This window comes from Mesoplodon mirus, assembly GCF_964341445.2.
Source record: "Mesoplodon mirus genome assembly, chromosome: 16".
In the NCBI taxonomy this organism is placed as follows: Eukaryota; Metazoa; Chordata; class Mammalia; order Artiodactyla; family Ziphiidae; genus Mesoplodon; species Mesoplodon mirus.
This window is the reverse complement of record NC_138992.1, coordinates 35,340,256-35,359,056: the sequence shown is the minus strand read 5'-3', so window position 1 is coordinate 35,359,056 and position 18,801 is coordinate 35,340,256. Positions and strand designations below refer to the sequence as shown.

At 42.6% G+C, this 18,801-nt stretch overlaps 2 protein-coding genes across 11 annotated transcripts in view; one reads left to right on the top strand and one right to left on the bottom strand.

The window, feature by feature from the left end:
• The window catches only part of VPS13B (vacuolar protein sorting 13 homolog B), a 791,361-nt gene extending 783,972 nt beyond the window's left edge, over positions 1-7,389 (top strand). For all 9 annotated transcript variants that reach the window (XM_082600778.1, XM_082600779.1, XM_082600780.1 and 6 more), the window contains 3 exons: positions 1,317-1,419; positions 1,922-2,171; positions 5,838-7,389. In XM_082600778.1, the coding sequence (XP_082456904.1) occupies positions 1,317-1,419; positions 1,922-2,171; positions 5,838-6,086 (602 nt within the window). In that variant the 3' untranslated portion in view covers positions 6,087-7,389. The remainder of the gene's footprint in view (positions 1-1,316; positions 1,420-1,921; positions 2,172-5,837) is intronic.
• A 749-nt stretch (positions 7,390-8,138) lies between these two features.
• Positions 8,139-17,601, bottom strand: COX6C (cytochrome c oxidase subunit 6C). Of its 2 annotated transcripts, XR_014291557.1 has the most exons (5): positions 17,500-17,601; positions 16,296-16,430; positions 15,203-15,331; positions 9,260-9,296; positions 8,139-8,269 (listed from the first exon to the last, which is right to left on the bottom strand). XR_014291557.1 is itself a non-coding variant. In XM_082600789.1 (4 exons), exons 2-3 carry the CDS (start codon positions 16,407-16,409, stop codon positions 15,218-15,220), a joined length of 228 nt encoding a protein of 75 aa, XP_082456915.1. In that variant the 5' UTR covers positions 16,410-16,430; positions 17,500-17,600; the 3' UTR covers positions 8,139-8,269; positions 15,203-15,217. The 2 variants fall into 2 exon arrangements, 1 of the variants encoding a protein (XP_082456915.1); XM_082600789.1 differs by lacking the exon at positions 9,260-9,296 and having other exon boundaries at positions 17,500-17,600.
• Between the last annotated feature and the right edge of the window lie 1,200 nt (positions 17,602-18,801).

Below are 18,801 nucleotides of genomic sequence, written 5' to 3'. Positions count from 1 at the left end.
TACCTAAACTCGGTGTCATCGTTTTGGTCACGAACGGGCAGGAGCTTTGCATCTGTGTCTGCATCTGGCCATGAAGTCTGCAGGGTCCATTTGACTGCCGCCTCCTGCGCCTCACTAGGTCTGACAAGAGGCAGCCCAGATTAGGGCATAAAACCCGTGTCTGAAAGGAAGAGAGCGGGAGATGAGTGCCCACACTCAGGCAACCATCCGGAGAGGCTCCTTTAAGAGACCACACAGACAGGAACATGTGTTCCTCTCCGCTCTTCCCCTCACCTCCTTCCCCTCAAGTTCTCTCACTCCTTCTGTGAATGACATTTTCACTCACAGGGAAACTGACAAAAAGAACTGCTGCAACTTATAACTGGACAAAGTTAAATGCTCCCTTATCAAATACCTAACACATTAATAAAAATAGTATTCCTTTCTGCTATAGACTGCAGTGAGGTAAAGTCAACTTATACTTCATAAATTCCTCTGGTCTTGAAAATGCCATTGTCCCTCACTGTGTGTTTCCCAAGGATGAGGAACTCTCCCTTATGGAAGAGCACCTCAGAACAGAGCTTCACGTGGGCCTTGCTGGTTTCCATCATTCCTGTAAAACTTTTATTACTGCACTGAAGGTTTTACAAACCACTAACTCTTAGTCTAATGACTGTGCCTCGTTTATAAACATTTACAAGCCCTCAGAAAGCACACATGCTGTACCATCTTTGGTTCTGAAGAGTCTCTTTGGAGGACTGCATGGCTGCTGCTGGGTGCCCTCTTTTGGTGATGGCACCAGGGAGAGCATGTAATAAACCAGAGGCCCCAAGAGCACTCATAAATGTATATGGATTCATGTTTAACAGCTGGATTAAGTCACTTAAATACTGTATCTAGGCAAACCATGTGCCTTTGTGTGCATCTGTGTGTGTGTTGTGTTTTCTATTTCACCAGCCACAGCACAGATACAGAAGTATTGTAATATTCAGCAAGGAAGTCAACTAACAATCTTGACTTTTGTATCACATAAATTGTAAATGATGTGTGAGCTATTGCTCCAGAATGATTACTCCCAGGAGCATTATGCGTCCTCTAATTGCCAGTCTATGCTTGGACTGTAGCTCATTCATATTTCAGTTTGCAGCTAATATAAGATCACCAGGGTTAAGAGCATTGCAATGTTTAATGATTATCTATATACTTGATTCCAAAGATATGACATCATTTTGGATCTGTAGCATTTTATGGATGGCTTTAAGCAGATGACATCACTGTAGCATGAAACTGTTTTCCAGAAAACAGCTAGTAAAACTCCCTTACTTCTCTTACCACAGGTATTTTACACGGAGCTGGACTTTCTCAGCTTCCCAAACAGCGCTATCAGCCAAGTGATCTGCATGCTGACCAAGCTCCAAATAGCCACGTCAAATACGTCTGGTAAAATTATCTAGACACTTGTTCAACTGTACACGTGCGCTGTATGTTAACAGGGCCTGGCTTGCTCTCAAGCTAACGGGCCACACTTCCAGGGGAGCCCAAGAGGAGCAGCTGTTTTCGGGGAAGGGCTGCCATCCACAGATCTGGGCTGGCAGCAGGACGCCACTGCCCCACACACAGGTCCCACTCAGGGGAGGATGTGCCCTGGCAGAGGTGCCTGGGCCTGCAAGAGGGCCTGAGATTCTCTATGGAGCCAGTGTTCTAATTAGGGGTGACATTTCTAATGGGAAGAAAAGGAATTACCAAAGCCAAGGGATATCTTTGTCTCCAGGAGGAGCTGGGTTCTGTTGACCAGAATCAGAATTAAAGTGACAATTACATTTCAAACTGAAATTAATAATCAGATTGGTGAGGGCCTTTGCCTTGGTACAAACAGTGAGCCCTGATAAGTGACCATCTTTTTCTAAGCTGGCTTTGGCCTCATTTTTCTCCTTTGAAACAGGAAAATGCTTCAGTCTCTGGGCAGACCAGAAGTCCACATGGCCCTGGATGTGGTTCTGGTGAGGGGCTCGGGCCAGGAGCACGAAGGGTGCTTGCTGCTGACGTCAGAAGTGCTCTTCGTGGTGAGCGTCAGCGAGGACACCCAGCAGCAGGCATTCCCCGTCACGGAAATCGACTGTGCGCAGGACAGCAAGCAAAGCAACCTGCTCATCGTGCAGCTTAAGCAGCCAAGAGTGCCCTGTGATGTAGAGGTACATTTCGGAAAACAGGGTGACCAGGGTTAGCTGCCGGCAAAGTTGAGACACAGGGTGACCGCAGGTACCAGGCATTTATGAGCCAGCAGCATCTGGAGTGGATGCTGGAGACCAGGAGGGCTGCCAGGGGAAGGGGTGTGGGCAGCAAGGAGGCCGATGGACACACAGCTGGGGCTAAGCCACCATAAGAATTGAAGGTTGGCTGTCATGGAGCTGGGGTGCTGGAGCTCCAAAACAAGCAGGTCTGAAGAAGGGCCAGGACCAAGGCAGCAATTCCATGCAAATACTCCACGAAGCAGGCCCAAGTCTGCACGTGGCCTGGGAGTGACTGCGGCAGGTCACTTTAGCAGGGACAGGAGAGGACCACCATAGAAGTGAGGGGTGTCATGAGGGAAACAAGGCACAAGCAGTAGGCCTGACCTTTGCAAGCTCACAAACCAGGAGGCCTGACTCACTCCCCTCTCTCATTCCCAACTCCTGAGAGTTCAGGGTCAGAATTTTGTCAACTCTCTCCCATCCCCTGCTCTATATTCTGTGTGGCTCTGTGTTCCCTTTCCAATAGGACGCTTTCCCATCCCCTAAGTACCACAAGGTACGTCCTGGGGATGCTGCTCAGGCTCTTGGGGCAGCTCCCTGGCCACACAGCTCCTGAGATGTGCTGGCTGCTGGCTCCCGGCTCCACATAAGTTGATGTAGAATGGATGTTCAGGTGGGGCATTCTGGGTGTCAGGGGTCAGAGGTGAGCAGCAGTGCAGCCCGGGGTGAGCAGGTGCACCCACTGCAGAACTGCCCTGCCCCTGCCCTCCCTGCTGACTGCCTGATCCATGGGGCCCTGAGAGTTGACCTCAGAGACAGACATCTTTTTTTTCCCCACACAGCTTGACGGGGATGGATCAGAGGCAAGGTGTAGCCTGCTGGTCCTAACTTAGGGTCTGAGTAGCCCCAGGAAAAGGACAGCAAACCTGCCTCCAGCAGGTCCTGCCTGATTCCTTCTTTCATTATTTTCTTCCTGGTAGGGGAGCCTGCGTCTCCCTCACACCACTGTTTGCGTAAAATTATTTGAGAAGATGGAAGGCAGCCAACCACAACAACTCTGAGATTTCTCTAGTTTCTTGGATCGTAATCAGTCAGGCTTTAAGCTGGGGCTTGGCACTAGGACTACATTGCTGGTTCGAGTTGATGACTTTCTGGGAATAAACAGAGGTCAGATGTCCAGGCTGACTTTATTAGATCTGCCAAAATCTTCTGATCCAGATGACAATAAAGCAGCAGTGATCTGGCTACAGGCCTTGGCAGGGGATAGTATCATTATCTTCAAGTCCTTGGTCCTTAACGAGAAGCTCCCAAAGCCCTGAGGAATATCTGTGACCATTGTTATTCCTTAGTTGCTTGGGAAATATTTCAGATCTTAAACTATTGAGACTAGAGAATCATCTTTAGCTGTTAAACTGTCTTCAACTGTGATCTTTCTCTTTGACTTTTCTGCTTGAGGAAGGGGTACTGTGGGGAATTACAGCTGGAGGGGAACAGACCTCAGTTTCTCCGGGGGTTACTGAGATGACAGGTGGAGTCACCCCTCCCCCCCCAGAAGTTGCCAAGGCTAACTGAGACCATGGGAACAGTGAGTTAGAGGCAGAAGCACTAACACTCTGGACGCCATGCTCACCACTCGTTTTCCATTGGTGTTCAGTGATAACAGGGTCGGGGCGAGGGGGGTAGCTGAAACAGAGGCAGGAAGAGATGACAGAGCAGGGATACTGCAGGGCAGCTCCTGAGCTTACACAGCAGCACCCGGCACTGGGCAGACCTGAGCAAACTGGTAGATACCAAGCATGCTGTCAGCCTCCAAATTGCACTTTCTCACTATCTATCTGTTTCCTTTACCTCTAAACCCCAACTCCTTATTAACAAAAAGTACCTGCCCAATTAATCCTGTGTCCAAACCCTCACCTCCTGCCTCACCCCAATGGAGACCCAAGCTGCAGAACAAAATGGTCTTTTGTTTTTTGAGAGCTAGTAGACCCTTCCTTAACAGTGCTATAATCCTGTGTATTTTCAAACTGGGAGTAGGGGAGTCACTCAGCAGTGCTGCCTGACAGTGCACTTTCCTCAGTGGCCATACCTAACCTAATCCACACATGTTAAGCTGGGCTGGGAAGCCTACCCATTATCTTCCAGTGAAAACTAAAGAACAGTATTTTAAAATCTTTACATTAAATGGCTTTTCTGGGATTTTTGCTCTAGATGCTAGGAAACACAGCTCCTTTGGATTTTGGAAGGAATTAATTTGTAGATGACATCATTCGGTATATTCAAATATGGCAGGATTTTTTTAAAAACCAGCATTTGCTTTTCTTAGTTAAATGCAGCCATTTTTAGGGTAATAATTGCTTAATATGCCTGGCACATTATTGAAATCCCTTATGAGAGGCTCACAATGAGTCAGAAGGTCAATTTATTCCTTGGCCATGTTCCTTTCACAACACGGGTTTTCCTGTGCTGCTGTTCAGGAGGAGCAATTAAGACTCTTGTGTATTCAGAGCTTTCCAGCTGAATCCTGACCCCATCAAATGATATCATCAGAGCTCTGGCTTTTGCCTGGTGGTGCACAGCTTTCATCTGTCAGTGAATCTTTGGGGGCCTTTATTTTCTTTCCCAAGCTTAAAAATATGAACTGAACTCTAATGGATGCCCTACTTAATCCTTATTTCTCTGGCAGGCAGACCTCTTTACCATCCCACTGGCTTTCTGCAGCTTTTAAGACACCCTTGGCTGCATCGTCTCTGTGCCCTACACAGAAATATATAAATTCTTTACTATTTCAAAACCTAAAAAGCCCTCATTAAAATGTTTATAATTCTTCCAGAGTGGTCTTCCCAATATTTGGTAGGTAAAGACCACTGAAAGGTCAGTGGCTACCTGATCCCCACAGGTCAGTGGCTTACACTGGAGACTTCCCACTCCACTTGATTTACACAGTAGATAGCTACAGCATTTCAGGATGGGAGGAATTTATAGCTCCACTTGCCTTTGATGGGTACTTTCTCAGAGAATCTCTCTTAAGAACTTAGGTAGTATATCTCAGTTCTCCTATTTGAGTTCCACTGAAGATGAGCCAGACTTTTATGAACCATAAATGTACTTTGCATCCTCCCTCTTTTCCATAAAAATTTCCCCTTCCTCTGCCCAGTTTTTTTATTTTCTCTGGCTTTAAATCCTAGTATTTATAAAAGCAGAAAATGTTACAGTTCAAAAGGTATTTGTTTTTCTAATGCTCTGTCCAAAGCCACTGGGTTTGAAAGAGGTAAAGAGGTTCTGTCTGTCTGGAGAGGTTTGCAGAGACAAGCAAACAGCTTTTATCTCAGGGTTTAATGTTGATTAGATTCAAGCAGAGGAAAGACACTTTTCTCCTTTGTTCCTGGACTAGGCTAGTAAAGAGCCAGTGACAGATGTTTTGAGAGTTAATGAGTAAAATATTCTGAAATCGTCAACTTCAAACAAACATGGGAGTTTTACACAACACCAAATGCTTATTCGGTGGCTTTATTAGATAACCTAAAAGGCACAATATCCAATGTCTCAAGGCAAGAGAAGGAATGATTTTGTTATGGAAGTCTCCTTATGAGCGTTTGGCAACTAAAAAAATCTTTTTTTGGATCCCAGGTGGATGGAGTTCGAGAGAGACTGTCAGAGCAACAGTATAACAGACTTGTGGACTATATCACAAAGACATCTTGTCACCTGGCCCCCAGCTGCTCTTCCATGCAGACACCATGCCCTGTGGTGACTGTGGAACCTCTCCCTTCCACTGTGAAAACATACCATTATATGGTTGAGCCACACTTTGCCCAAGTCTTCATCAGTAAATTTACCATGGTGAAAAATAAAGCCCTGAGGAAAGGGTTCCCTTGAGTCCCCTCTGAGGTGTTGATTCCTGCTTGTGCAATTTATTTCTGAAAAAGAAACCTAATGAGCTCTAACAACATCTAATGTGGACAAAACCCAATGTTCTATAGTTGTTATAGTAATTTTCTAGCCTCTTCCGAAACTAATTCAGCTTCTTCCTTTTTCCCAAAACTAAGATACTTCAAAACTGAGTGATTGATTAAAAACCCTATTCCTTTCCCATTTGGGGTCAATGAACAGAATCTTATTATTAATCTTATCACGTGCAGAAAATACATTCCTTTTTGCTGTTTCCTAAAATTTCGACTATAATTAGGCTCTGTTAACTAACACAAAACATGGTCAGGCCTTGGAAACAGATTAAAACTTCATCCTCAGTTGCATCTGTTTTTAGGCTGAGACAACTGCCTAATACCCTCGTCTGCAGAGGTTCAGATTCTTCATATGAAATTAAATGCTTAGGAGCTTACTGTTTAACTTGTTAATAAATTTGTTACTTAAATGTGATGCTGTTTCTTTAAGTGAAAGCTGCCATGTACATTCCTAAATCTTTATGGAAATTTACAAAGCATTCTGATGACTGTCCAGGTACATTTTTGGAACAAATGTTTTTCTACTTTGTTTTACTAGGCAAGCTTAGAGAATCTTTTGTCTACTGATAAAAACAGACCCCAGGTGCTCAGGTGAGTTAGTTCCATAAGCAAAACACTACTGGGGAACTCCCACTACTGGTTATTACTGTGGAAGGACTCACCCTGATGCACTGGCAGACTCAAGAACCCGAACATTAACCTGAGTAATAGTTTATTTTGCTAACTTGGCTTGATCAAGCATAAAGATATTCCCAGTATCTGACATTCTTTTGTCTTTAAAGATGGATTTGGCTTAAGATCCTGGGTCACCAGGTACCACCTTTAATATTCAGTAAAAATTTGATACTCCAATTAAAACACAATTTTACTCATTACATCCAAACTTGGGCCTACAACCTGATACCTACAATTGGGAGATGCTAAGAAAATTCAGTTTCAAATGCCCACTTTAACTTTCTTTAAACTTAGTAAGCCTCACATGTTATTGGGCATAAGAGGTCACTGCACAGTTGTTTGCTGTTAATGGAAATTCAGGCTGAATATGGAAAAAATGGTTCCACCATTACTTTGCTGTAATCATACTCATTTAGGAAAGTTTTGCCAACCTCGAGTAACTATTTTTAAGATTGTAAATATCTATTAAGTCGTATGGTAATTTTGCATACTACTTTAAGAATTGTTATATGAAATTGTTTAAAATAAAAGGAATCCTTGAATTACTGGTAACACATAAATGTGGGTTCTTAAAATGCAGCTTTTCACTGATACTTGGGTTTATTACAGTTTACATCATTGGAACTCAGGAATTTTGCATGAGTTAAAAAGAAAATTTTTGTTAACATAAAGAACTGGTGATTAAATTAGCTGTGGCTAAAATACACTTAATTCTTAAAGCTCTCTGTAGTATCACTTTGATCACAACAAAACCACAATTATTAAAGGGGAGAAAGTTCCTAAGACCTCCCTGAAAAAATGTTATTACCACACTTTAAATTAGCAGACATTACTCAATCGCAATTCCAATTAAATAACACAACTTTTTCTAGACTAGATGTATATTCCATATTGTATAGTTAGGTCTTCAATAAAGTAATACTGAGTAAAGAACCTTAAATTTTAATTACCTACTATTACATCTGTCCAGTGGTTGGATCCAGTAGGGCAATCCAGTGACAATGAAGTCCAAAGACGTTTTATTGGAAAGGCAAGTCTCTGTTCCTTTTAAGAGCCCACAGTATAGTAGTCATGTCGGCTCATGCAGACCCCTTAAACCCATGGCCCAGGCAGTTACCTCAGTGAAATGGACAAAATGTGAGAGGAATCAAAAATGTCCTAAAACAATGAAAATTTTAAAAAATATTGAAATCAAGTTATCATCATAAGATTCATAAAGTTAAAAATCCCTGACCAATTCTAATGCAAGTACCCTGAACTGTAAGTATCAGCAAGAGTAACTGCACAAAAATTTAGTGTCCACAGTATTTGTTAATCATTTATTTATCATGAGATACTATTCCTTAGCCCAGATATTGGTAGTTCATAGTCCAGGAACACAGGTAAGTGACAAACTTCCATGGAATTCAACCCAAAGAAATTCTGTGGAGAAAAACAGAGTGGCCAAGTTAATGACAATCATTCTCTTAACACCTCACCATGCTAGAGAACCCCTGAGGTCTACTGCTACCAGTGGAAGCCACACTTTGATCACTCACCCTTAGCCCAGGAGCAGCCCTGTTCAGGCTGCCTGGGCTCCAGGTCCATTCTCCCCCATGCTCCCTAACCTCCCTGACCAGCCTCTTTTCCATTTGGGGCATTCACACCTTACTTTGGGTTTTTTTGCTTTCATTTACCAAATTCTGTTTTTCTTCAAGTCCACCCCCACTCTGTTCCCTTCTCATACCCATACTGTTCTTAAAAACCAGTAGCCCATCTGTTCTAAACATTTCTATTCCTATCTCCAAATCTGTTCCTCTTTTTCTTATTGTTTTTTAAACAATCAACTTCTTGTAAGTAAAAGGTAAAAAATATATATTTTAAAAAATCAGCCTGTTAACATCTGATCATGAAATGCATACCCACTGTGGAAGTTTTGAAAATTTCAAAGGTACAAGAAAACAGCAATGTTAAGATTCCACACACAACCACTAATATTTTCTTGATCTTTTTACCTTCAGCCTTTTTTTCTGTGCACTCTTTATTTAACATAGATTACCCTTTACAAAATACATTCTTAGTTTTCTATTCTACTAATTTCTGTTACTTTGTGATTACCAATTCTAAGGGACATAATAGTCCATGATATGAATGTCATAAATTCCTTATAAATTTTCCAACCACTGGGAATAAAGTTGTTTTTCTACTATTATGTATTATATATATTAAACTGTGGCATGTATCTGTGACTCAGATACCTCCTTAATACAAACAACTATGGAAATGGAATGTAATAGAATTGAATCTTATATTAAGCAGAAGTTATTCATAGTCAAAATTATCCTTGAATCTTTTAGAAAACTGATCTGAGTCCAATACAGCAGGTCTCCCCCACACCCCAGATCTTGGGAAAGATCACACACACACACATACATATGGCAGTTGGAATGCTCCTTCAGGAACAGTCTGCCTGAAAAAAAAAAGCACATTCACATTCCCCTTGTCACAGCAAACTCACACTGGGGTGGTAGACAGGATCTTTAACTCTACTTGAATTGTTCTACCTTACTATTTTGTTGAGCCTGAATGAAGTTAAACACTTGAATTACAAGATTCCATAGTACAAATAGTTTCATCAGGTACTGGACACATGCTTTCCAATCAATTTAACAGACGACCTTTCATCAGCACACAAGCCAGTCCTCGTCTAGACACAGAACCTTAATCACACTGTCCGTAAGGCAGTGGACCTTAACCACCCAAACCAGAATCTCTGGAAAGCCACCAAGTCACCTATGGACATGCAAATAAACCATAAAAGGTGTCCAAAACTTGTTTTTTAAAGCACTTCTAAAAATGTGATTTTCCTGATGCCATCTAGCAGTAATAGCACAACACGCAAACTGATTCTGAACATAAAATTCACGTCATGTCAGCAAGGCGGGGCGGTAACAAAGCTCCACACCCCTACTCCCTAAAAAGAGAAAAAGCAACAACACGTGGACCCAAGTGTCTTCGTGAGAACTGCAGAAATCAATTAAGCTGCAACAACCAAGCAAACACCTAAATATGAAAAAGCGGCGCTCAAAATGGCAGGAAATGTCGTGCACTTTTTTCTCACCCTTGCCCCACCCCCTCCTCAATGCAGGAGTGTGGTCAGGAGGAAAGTGACCAATTCCTGACGCCTCCTTCAGGGCAGAAGGAAAAGAGAAGACCCTGCATGCAATGTTCTGGCTTATTTGAGGGCTTCCCAAGGGACTGCTTCTATCTTTATCTCAGAGCACTGATGAGAATGGTGACAGAGTTTAACTGACTTATGAGATACCACCAAGAAGGCCAACGTATGTACTCTGGAAGTGCGAGAAGGGGCAGAGAGTTTATTTGAAGAAATAATGGCCAAAACCTTCCCAAATTTGAGGAAAGAAATGGATATATAAATACAAGATGTTACTGGAAGTAAGATGAACCCAAAGAGACCCAACACCAAGACACATTATAATCCAACTGTCAAAAACCAAAGACAAAATGGATCTTGGAAGCACCAAGAAAAAAATGATTCATCGCCTACAAGGGAGCCTCTGTAAGATTATCAGTGGATTTCTCAGGAGAAACCTTGCAGGTCACAAGGATGTCAGATGGTAAATACAAAGTGCTCACACACACACACACACACACAAATTACCAACCAAGAATACTATAACCAGCAAAAATGTCCTTCAAAAATCAGGAAGAAAATTAAGACATTCCTAGATTTAAAAAAAACCTGAAAGATAAGGAGTTCATTACTACTAGATCTGCAATGAGAATTCTTCAAGTTGAAACAAAATTACACTAGACAGGGACTTCCCTGGTGGCGCAGTGGTTAAGAATCTGCCTGCCAATGCAGGGGACACGAGTTGGATCCCTGGTCCAGGAAGATCCCACATGCTGTGGAGCAACTAAGCCCGTGCACCACAACTACTGAGCCTGCGCTCTAGAGCCCGCGAGCCACAACTACTGAATCCCGTGCGCCTAGAGCCCACGCTCCGCAACAAGAGAAGCCACTGCAATGAGAAGCCCACGCACCGCAACACGAAGAGTAGCCCCCGCTCACCGCCACTAGAGAAAGCACATGCGCAGCAACAAAGACCCAACACAGCCAAAAATAAATAATAAATTAATAAAAAAATTACACTAGGCAGTAACTCAAAAGCCATGTGGAAATATAAAGTTCACTGGCAAAGGCAAATATATGAATAAATATAAAAGCCAGTGTTGTAACTGTTTCATATCCCCACTTTTAATTTTGTAGGATTTAGAGACAAAAGCTCTAAAAAAAAGAAATCTATGTTAATGGGTACACAATATCTAAAAACACAATTTGTGGCATTAGTAACAAAGTAGGGGAGCAGAGTTGTAAAAGAGAATTTTTGTATGTGACTGAAATAAGTTGTTACCAATTCAAGATAGATTATAACAATAGGTTGGTTTAAACTCCCCAAAAGTCATAGATCTGAGGAATGGATACAAAACAAGGTCCAACTGTGAGCTGTCTACAAGAGATTCACTTTAGATCCAAGGACACACAGTTTAAAAGCTAAGGATGGAAAAAGATTCCATACAAACAGCAATCAAGAGAGCAACAGTGGCTATACCATTAGCAGACAAAACAGACTTTAAGTCAAAAATGTTACAAAGACCAAGGACATTATATAATGATTCACCAAGAAGACAGATTATAAATATCAATATATATGCACCAAACATCAGAGCTTTGAAATATATGAAGCAAATGCTAACAGAATTGAAGGGAGAAATAGACAGCTCTACAGTAATGGTGGGTGACTTAAAAAACTCTCAATAATGGCTATAAGAACCAGATAGAAGATCATTAAGAAAATAAGTGGACTTGAACACTACAGACCAATCAAATCTAAGAGACAAATACAGAACATTCTACCTAACATGAGAATACACATTTTTTTTTCTCAAGTGCATATGGATTAATTTCCACGTTAGGCCATAAAACCAGACAATAGATTTTAAAATACTGAAGTCACATAAAGTAGCTTTTCTGGTCACAACAGATGAAACTAGAAATTTATACCAGAAGGAAAACAGAAAAATCCACAAATATGTTGAAATTAAACATACCCTCCAACAACCAGTGGGTCAAAGTAGATATCAGAAAAGAAATTTAGGACTTCCCTGGTGGTGCAGTGGTTAAGAATCCACCTGCCAATGCAGGGGACACAGGTTTGATCCCTGGTCTGGGAAGATCCCACATGCCGCGGAGCAACTAAGCCCATGCACCACAACTACTGGGCCCGTGCTCTAGAGCCTGTGAGCCACAACTACTGAGCCCATGTGCTCTAGGATCCACATGCCACAACTACGGAGCCCACGTGCTGCAACTACTGAAGCCCACGCGCTTAGAGCCCGTGCTCTGCAACGAGAAGCCACGCAATGAGAAGCCCGCTCACTGCAACAAAGAGTAGCCCCCACTCGCCACAAATAAAGAAAGCCCACGTGCAGCAAAGAAGACCCAATGCAGCCAAAAAATAAAGAAAAAAGAAATTTAAAAAGAAGATCAAGTCAATAACCTAAGTTTACACCTTAAAAAGGTAGAAAAAGGGGCTTCCCTGGTGGCGCAGTGGTTGAGAGTCCGCCTGCCGATGCAGGGGACACGGGTTTGTGCCCCGGTCCGGGAAGATCCCACATGCCGCGGAGCGGCTAGGCCCGTGAGCCACGGCTGCTGAGCCTGTGCGTCCGGAGCCCGCAACGGGAGAGGCCACAACAGTGAGAGGCCCGCGTACCGCAAAAAAAAAAAAAAAAAAAAAAGGTAGAAAAAGAAAAGCAAGCTAAATGAAAGCTAGCAGGAAATAAAGATTAAACAAAATAGGGAACAGAAAAACACTAGAGATACATCAACAAAATCAAAAGAGCTGGTTATTTGCAAAGATCAACCAATATAACAAACCTTTAGTCAGACTAAGAAAAAAGAAGACTCAACAAAAAACAGAAATTAAAGGGACATTATGTCACCAAATTAGATCACCCACAGGAAATGGAATAATTCCTATAAACACACAACCTACCAAGAAATAGGAAACAGATTAACAGACTTATAACTAAATAAGGAGATTAAATCAGCAATCAATAACCTCCCAACAAAGAAAAGCCCAGGATCAGATGGCTTCACAGGGAAATTCTACCAAACACTTAAAAGAGTTAACACCAATCCTCCTCAAGCTCTTCCAAAAAACTGAAGGGGGGCGGGGGGGAACATTTCCAAATTCACTCTATGTATTTTTTTGTTTTCTATATATTTATATTAAGACATCTCAAACATTTCTGTATGACGGAGAGACTGCCCCCCACCATGTTTTCCTGAACCTCTCACGTGTCTCTTGTGGCCACATCTGACTCACCATCTCATTTAGGAATATAAAACATTCTATAAGACCAGCATTACCCTGATATCAAAGTCAGACAAATATAACACAAGAAACTAGAGTAATATCCCAAATACAGATGCAAAAATCCTTCATAAAGTACTAGCAAACAATTCAACAGCTCATTAAAAGGATTACATTCCATGACCAAGGATGATTCAACATATGAAAATATACCACAGAAGTACAAAAAAGCCACACGATCATCTCAACTAATTCAGAAAATGCATCTGAAAAATTCAATACCTTTTCATGATTTAAAAAAAATTCAAATAAAGAACAAAAAGAGGGCTTCCCCGGTGGCTCAGTGGTTGAGAGTCTGCCTGCCGATGCAGGGGATGCGGGGTCTGGGAGGATCCTGCGTGCCGAGGGGCGGCTGGGCGTCTGGAGCCTGTGCTCCGCAGTGGGAGAGGCCACAGCAGTGAGAGGCCGGTGTACCGCAAAAAAAAAAAAAAAAAAAGAACAGAAAGAAACTACCTCAATATAATAAAGGTGATACATGAGAATCCCACAGCTAATATACTCAATAGTGAAAGACTTAAAAGCTTCTCCAAGGTTGGAAAAAAAAAAAACAAGGATGCCCATTCTTACCCCTTCTCTTCAACATAGTACTGGAAGTCCTAGTCAGAGCAATTAGGGAAGAAAAAGAAATAAAAGACATCCAAATTGGAAAGGAAGAAGTAAAACTAGCTCTGCAGATGACCTGATCTTATATGCAGAAATCCCAAAAAGATTTCACACGCACGCAAAAAACTGTTAGAATAATATCGGCAAAGCTGCAGGATACAAAATCAACGCACGAAATCAGCTGTGCTTCTAGACACTAACAATGAATAATCAGAAAAGCAAATTAAGGAAACAATCCCAATTACATTAGCATTAAAAAAAAATACAATTCTTAGGAATAAACTTCACCAAGGAGGCAAAAGACTTCTATACTGAAAGATACAAAACATTGCTGAAATTAAAGAAACAAATGGAAAGACATCCGGTGTTCATGTTCCCTTAACATCATATCCAAAAATTAACAAAATGGATCAAAGACCTAAAAGAGCTAATAAAACTATAAAACTTTTGCAGAAAATATAATACTTTACAACACTGGATTTGTCAATGATTTCTTAAACATGATACCAAAAGCACGGGCAACAAAAGAAAAATTACATAAATTAGACTCTATCAAAATTTCAAATGTCTGTGCATCAAAGGACACAATTAACAGACTAAAAAGGCAATCCACAGAATGGGAGAAAATATCTAAATCATATCTGATAGGGAGTTTTAAATAACTCCTACAACTCAACAAAAGCAACCCAAAAGTGGGAAAAGGACTTGAATAGACATTTCTCCAGAGAACATACACAAATGGCCAAAAAACATGGGAAAAGATGCTCAACATCATTAACCATTAGGGAAATGCAAACGAAGACCAAAATAAAACAACACCTCACACCCATTTGGATGTCTACTATCAAAAAACCAGAAAACAAGTGTTCACAAGGATGTGGAGTAATTGGGACCCTCGTGAACAGAAGTTGGTGAAGTGAAAAATGGTGCAGCCACTATGTAAAATAGTATGGCGGTTCCTTAAAAAATTAAAAACAGAACTACCATATGACTTAGCAACTCCACTTCTGAGTATATACTCAAAAAAGTATTAAAGCAGGGTATCAAAGAGATATCTGCACACAAAGCAGCAGCATTATTCACAGTAGCCAAAAGCAATCCAAGTGTCCATTAACAGATGATTAAACAAAATGTGGTATACAGATAAAATTGACTACTTAGATGAAAAGAGTTCTGAAGACTGGTTGTACAACAATGTAAATGTACTTGACAATACTGAACTGTACACTTAAAAATAAAGTTAAGACTGTATATTTTATATATATTGCCACAGTTTAAAAAGATTTTAAACAGTAATTTCAAATAACCATATTACCTTTATATTCCAAAATCACTTTGCACTCTGAAAGATACCAGCCTTCCTCATCTCCTCAAAATCTTTTAGGGAATCATAATTTCTGTAGAAATCTGCATATGCCTTCTTTCTTGGTTCAGCCACAGCAAACTAAAAGGTAACATATCACATTTAGGACTTATTTTTTTTAATTATTAGAAACAATATCTAAAAACAACATAATCACCAAGTTTTTGTTCACCTTGAATCCTACTTACCTTGAATCCTATTATTAAGGCCCTTAAAGAGGTAATTAAGTTAAAATGAAATCTTTAGGGTGGGTCCTAACCCATATGACTAGCATCCTTAGAGGAGAAGAAAATTCATACAGAAACAATGCTAACACACAGAGGACCATGTGATGAGAGGGAGAAGACAGGAATACAAAGCCAAGGTGAGAGGCCTCAGAAATCAACCCCACAGCCAACTTTTTTTTTGGACGCGGCGCAGGGCACGCAGGATCTTATTTCCCCAACCAGGGATCGAACCAGTGCCTCCTGCAGTGGAAGCACGGAGTCTCAACCACTGGACTGCCAGGGAAGTCCCCCACAGCTATCTTGATCTTGGATTTCCAGCCTTGAAAAAAAAATTTCTATTGTGGAAGCCACCCAGTTTGTGCTATTTTGTTATGGCAGCCCTAGCAAACTAAGACAGCTTCATTTAAAGATGGAGGACAAGCTACCTGGCGAATAAGATACTTTCCCATCACACTGAGGTGGGTGGAGAAAGGGTAAGAGGAAAGGAGCACATTAAAGAGGGAATTTCTTTAAAAAACTCTAAGGACTTCCCTGGCGGTCCAGTGGTTAAGACTTCGCCTTCCAATGCAGGAGGTGCGGGTTCGATCCCTGGTTGGGGAGTTAAGATCCCACATGCCTCGTGGCCAAAAAAACAAAACATAAAACAGAAGCAGTATTGTAACACGCTGAATAAAGAATTTTAAAATGGCCCACGTCAAAAAAAAATCTTAAAAAAACAAAAGACTCTATATGCTATCTATGAAAATAAAATACATTTTCAAATTTAGAACACATTTTTTTTGGACCATGAGCACAAAGTAAAAATAAAACATACATACCTTATAGAAAGTTGCAACTCCCAAGGAGACAACGAATGCTCCAACAATATGAAATCGCAGACGCTTGGCCAGAAGACCACGCATCTGAGGTTTTGTCAAAGAACTGGAAGCCATGGTAGTTTTTCTCCTTGACAGCTAAAATAAAAGACAACTCTTAGAACATAAGATACCTAAAGAACTCTGCTGCATAATGCATTTTAATACCCAGAGAGGCACAGGCAGGACAGTGGACCGACTCCTCTCCCAAAGCCTAAGGTCTTTACTGGCTTAGCGGTTTCATCTTCTCACACAGTGAACGACCACCCTAAATAAGCAAGATGATCGCAGCCCAACAGTAGTAACCAGGGAACAAGAACGACAAAAACCTCACCCAACTACAGGGAAGATTAGCAGCGGCTCTGGATGGGGAATTACAAGTGCAAACAATCCTAGCATTTACTCTACAAGCTTACTACCAACTCATTTCAGCCTGTGAGACAGCTGTTTTCCCATTTTATTGAGAAAACCGGGATGCAGGAAGGTTACCGGACTATTTCAAGGTCACGCAATCAAGAACACTCGGGCGGGACCCCAGCAGGTCCCGCAGGGCCCACTTTGTGACCCGGGCCTGAAGGCCGCGGCGCGCGAGCCGGCCTCCCGACCTTCGGCGAGCGCGGCCCGGCCAGGGGCGGAAAGGTCGTGGGCGCGCGCAGGGGGCTGCCGGGAGCCCACCCCTGCCCTCCTACCACAAGCCCGGTGACCCTCCTGCAGCTTCCCAACTCCAATCACAAACGCTACCACAAAGGTGACGCCCACTAAGGGCCGACGGTGCTCCTTAAGCCTCGGGAACGGACGAGGAAGAAACCACCTTCCCATTTTGTAGGTGAAGACAGTGGGACCAGACAGGTCAAAAGACGCAACCAAGGTCACGCTGAAGGCGGTAAAAAAGCAGCGGCCACCGGGCCCGGGCCGGCTGTCTCAAAAGCCCGGCGGTCCCTCGAGGCCCCCTCAGCAAACCCGACCCCCGTGGGACCCGCGCCGCCGGCCCGCCTCCCCTAAAAGGCCGCAACGCGGGCTTGCTGGGGTCGACGAGGGCGAGAGGCCTGAGGTTTTCCGCCCCAGAGATGCAGAGTAACGATTTAGCTCCAAGGAAGACCGACAGCAGGCAGCGGGAGGCGGCAGGTACGGGAATCCGAACGAGGGACGCAAAACGCCCAAGACTCACCTCAACAACGACGTCCTTGGAGAAATGGACGGTGTTACAGCAGCGCGCAGGCGCATAAATAGAGGGAATGGAGAGAGGCTCCGGCTACGGTGGCCCAAAGAGTACAAAAGGCCTCCGGCGCACGTCCCGCCGTTCAGAGCTGAAGATAACCTGCGTATTTAGCCTCTTCTCTGTGTAACCATGGATTCAGGGTTTGAACTTGTGAGTCAGTTTCCTTAGTCAAGTCGAGATATTGATCTTACTCATACACAGAGTTGATATGAACTTATTGGGGAATTCAAAGATTTTTAATATGTGATTTTTTTTTTTTTTAAATGTACCCTACAAATACAGCACAAATCATCCTGGGCATGGATTGCTCCAACTATGTGCACAAACCAACATTTTCATTATGACTATCCTTATGTATCTAGCCATTTGTCTGGGTAAAGAGTGAATAAGACAGCCAAGTTCCAGGAACTCACAGCCCAGCAGATGAGACAGACAAACTGAGTAACATCAATCCCAAGCAGTAGGCGCTACCGTAGACACGTGACCCTGGTGCTGCAGAAGCAATTACCTGCTTGGAAAAGCTGAGCAAGTTTGGATGGAAGTATTTGTGTGGACTTTTAGTAAAAGACAAGTGTTTAAAAGCAAGGCATCTGGGGGCTTCCAGGGGCTTCCCTGGTGGCGCAGTGGTTGAGAGTCCGCCTGCCGATGCAGGGGACACGGGTTCGTGCCCCGGTCCGGGAAGATCCCACATGCCGCGGAGCGGCTGGGCCCGTGAGCCGTGGCCGCTGAGCCTGCGCGTCCGGAGCCTGTGCTCCGCGATGGGAGAGGCCACAGCGGTGGGAGGCCCGCGTACCGCGCAAAAAAAAAAAAAAAAAAAAAGCAAGGCATCTGGAAGTTTATGGAAAGTAGTGTGTAAAGTAAGGCTCTTGTGTCTTAGGGTTGTCAGACTTGGTTTTTATTGAAATAACCTGGATTTGTACCGCATTATTCAACTCAGCAAGTACTGTGAAAGATTCATAGGATACATGATATTGATTCAACATATATAGGTTGAGCAATTAATTACTAGGTACCAGGCTCTGCTATTAGCAGGGAAGATCATCAAGGAGATCATGGAGTCTGTCCTCAACTTGTTAACAGATGGCTCTGGGGAGTGAAACCTTTCAGCCACACAGAAATGGTGCTAATTGAAGGTCAAAAAGCTCAACAACACGTTTTTTCAGACTTCTTATTGTTGTTGAAGACAAGTTCGTGTGCCTGAGAAATGGTGAGGCCAAACAAACTGAGATGTCAGAGTTTAGAGCAGAGAAA

Coding starts and splice junctions, on each gene's coding strand:
- COX6C (XM_082600789.1), bottom strand. CDS start 16,409: ATGGCTTCCAGTTCTTTGACAAAACCTCAGATGCGTGGTCTTCTGGCC. Junction 15,332..16,295: donor GAGTTGCAACTTTCTATAAG/GTATGTATGTTT, acceptor GTTACCTTTTAG/TTTGCTGTGGCTGAACCAAG.